The 3,070-nt window shown below is 39.1% G+C and overlaps 1 protein-coding gene across 1 annotated transcript; it reads right to left on the bottom strand.

The window, feature by feature from the left end:
- Nucleotides 1–245: 245 nt before the first annotated feature.
- LOC137297259 (prostatic spermine-binding protein-like) lies at nucleotides 246–1,859 on the bottom strand. The gene is made up of 2 exons (XM_067829273.1): nucleotides 1,831–1,859; nucleotides 246–594 (listed from the first exon to the last, which is right to left on the bottom strand). The coding sequence occupies exons 1-2, from the start codon at nucleotides 1,857–1,859 to the stop codon at nucleotides 246–248; spliced, it is 378 nt and encodes a 125-aa protein (XP_067685374.1).
- Nucleotides 1,860–3,070: the final 1,211 nt, after the last annotated feature.

Here is a 3,070-nt window from a genome sequence, read left to right as displayed (position 1 = left end):
TTTGGGGCGATTAATGTGAGCCCGGAGTGGTCGTACGAGGGAAATGATAGTTGCGAAATACATCCTATCTAAGTGTGAATTGCTGAAGCAATGGCTAATAGTCGTCGAAATGCTCTTGAAAGACGGAAACGAGTCAAGTGACTGGAAGTGGTCCCGTATAGCCCGTTGTTGAAGCACGGAAACAAATTGCCATTGAGTGATTTTATTCATCTGGCATCAAAGAGGTTAAAAGGGTCCTATTGATGTTAATCATCATCATCATCATCATCATCATCATCATCATCATCATCATAATCATCATCAGACTCATCATCAGACTCATCATCACTTTCCTTGTCATCATCATCATCAGACTCATCAGACACATTACCATCATCATCAGACTCATCATCACTTTCCTTGTCATCATCATCAGACTCATCATCACTTTCCTTGTCATCATCATCAGACTCACCATCATCATCAGACTCATCATCACTTTCTTTGTCATCATCACCAGACTCACCATCATCATCAGACTCATCATCACTTTCCTTGTCATCATCATCATCATCATCAGACTCATCATCACCTACGCTAGTTAAATGACCATTGCTATGATATCAACACATACATAATTTAATCAAAATCCGATGTACCAGTATATTACGTTATTCTGATACCACTTCAGCGTCCATGTATAACGACAAATCCAAATCCCATCCTTGCTCTGCTCTCTGCTTCTTACAGCCAACCAGCCAACCTTGCTTCGAGGAATATCACACATAACAACGTTTTTCAGTGTTTGTATCTACAGATTAACTTATGTATGCTTTGGACTTATGCATATTAGGTAAATATAACGTTATATATGACTTCGTTTGCTGAAATAGACACTTGGTACATGTTTATGTATACACACGTATTAATAGTGGTCGCTCGTGTTGCTATAGTACAGTATTTGACCGATTGTGTCACAATGTGCGTGCAGTTCAGTATTAAATATACATGTATACTTTTACTGTTGGATATGACACTGAAGTGACGTCACTAAACCACATATGGTTGTACAACATGTCAGTACGATTGTATTGAATATTCATGTAAACTCTTAGTGTTGGGCATGACACTGAATCGATGTCACAAAACCATGCACTGATATAACAAATGGTTTTATAGTGTTCGCCCAGAGAGATCACACGGATACCCAACACCCGTCCTTGTTTTATCGCCGTAGCCGATCATCAGGCAGGGAAACAACAAGTACCATCTTCTAACGCCTTTTAATTAGTATTTATGCATATACTTATGTATATATTGAAGTATGTATACATGTAAGCAATTCTTACATATTCTTAAGCGTATTTTAATTATTGGAAACATTCTTTTCTAAGGTGTCATCTCGGCCTCTTGAGGCCTGGTGTTTGTATTATATATATTGTACTCTGCAGTCTCGCCATTTATAACATATGACACTATAATAACTATTCATTCATTCATTCATTCATTCATTCATATGACGTAACCGTCAAACCGACCTGCAAATTACACAGGAGCGAGTCACATGATGCTGTGTAAGTTTCATGATCCCACACATACACGCGTATTATGCCAGTATATTAAACATGCATGTATATCACGTGTATCAAACTACCTTCGTTAAACTGTCTGACATAACATGGCCAGGCGACCTACCCGCTACACCATACGCATGTCATATGACGTTGTAATAATGGTGTTATTCCGCGTAAGGCAGTTTACAAGCAAATTTCACATGAGGTGACCATATCAGGAACTGGACCCGAGCTTTCGGTGTGACGAGCGAACGCTTTAACCACTGGGCTACCCTACCGCACCATTTGACGCTGCATTAGTTTCATTATACCGCACCTACATGTATACATATTATGCCAGTATATTAAACATACATGTAGACCAAGTATATCGTCTACGAATGTCTTAACGTATCGATTCCCGTGTGATACTAAACACTACAGACATTATATTTGACAGAAGAATTGTCACGTCTTGTACTAGTTGTCAGATCGACACAGTGACTGACATAAGGCTCGCTTCCACGTGAAAACTGCATAACATCGTAAACAGATTAGCATTCTAAATACCATTTCTATTTACATATTCTATTAGTTTTATACTTATACTACACAGCATTAATAAAACATCCCTCGGAACGCATAAATAGCGCCTTTCGATTCCTCAGCGCCCAAATACCAACTGTCTATCACGGGCATAAATGCACCCAGTTGTCATTTAATGACACAGTCATATTTATACATGGCGTTTATGATGGATCGGCACAGGGCAGATGCACTCCAAAATGTCACTGTGCATTCGGCAGAGGCCAACTTGTTGAGTTGCAGAACATCTAGCCAGCAGCAGGCAATGTCTAATAATGGTCACGTTCTACACGGGTTCCATGTTGTATTGGTGAAATTACTTTTAATCGGAGGAAATTCCCCTACAGAATTCCCATCACAACGTACCGAATAAAAGAAAAAGGTCGCCATAATTAGGAAGAAAATGGCACGGGTAATCCCCGAATTCCTACAACAAAAATCTTTAATGAAAAAATCAATTTCTTGTAATTCACTTCGGAGTAAACTCAAATTAGCTGAATCTTTGCCTCTGTTCGTAGCTATTAGATGTGGTCCGTGCGTTTTTCAAATCGATACAAGTATGTTGCAAAATGAAAAACGCCGGCCTTTCATGGTCAAACAGGGTTTGTAAACACCTTTATTCACCACTTCCTCTTAGCGGACGGTCTAATTATGCCAGTCTATCAGCCATTTATAGAAACTTCTGCCAACTCACCGTCAATCATAACAACTCCGAAATTCGATGCATTTTATCGACAAAGGCAGTTTTCGGTCGCTGTACTTGATAGTATGTTGGTGTATTGCACAGTCGACGATAGTTAGAAAAGCGACATTGAATGTTCTCTATAGTGTCTGAATCGATGTTCTCGCCGTAGTCACATTGTTACACACACAAATACACTTTCATGCTTCCTCCTGCTCATCGTCTATTGATTAAGAGACAAAAGATTGTCATATTTCACAAACATTTATTC

This window comes from Haliotis asinina, chromosome 9 (assembly GCF_037392515.1).
Source record: "Haliotis asinina isolate JCU_RB_2024 chromosome 9, JCU_Hal_asi_v2, whole genome shotgun sequence".
NCBI lineage: Eukaryota > Metazoa > Mollusca > Gastropoda > Lepetellida > Haliotidae > Haliotis > Haliotis asinina.
Note: the sequence above shows the minus strand (reverse complement) of the source record. Positions and strands in the feature narration are given on the sequence as shown.

Excerpts from the sequence above, each read along its gene's own strand:
- LOC137297259 (XM_067829273.1), bottom strand. The coding sequence starts at position 1,859 with ATGAAACTAATGCAGCGTCAAATGGTGCG. Across the intron at positions 595-1,830 it reads ATGCAGCGTCAAATGGTGCG|CAATGGTCATTTAACTAGCG; the intron begins GTAGGGTAGCCC and ends TTGATATCATAG.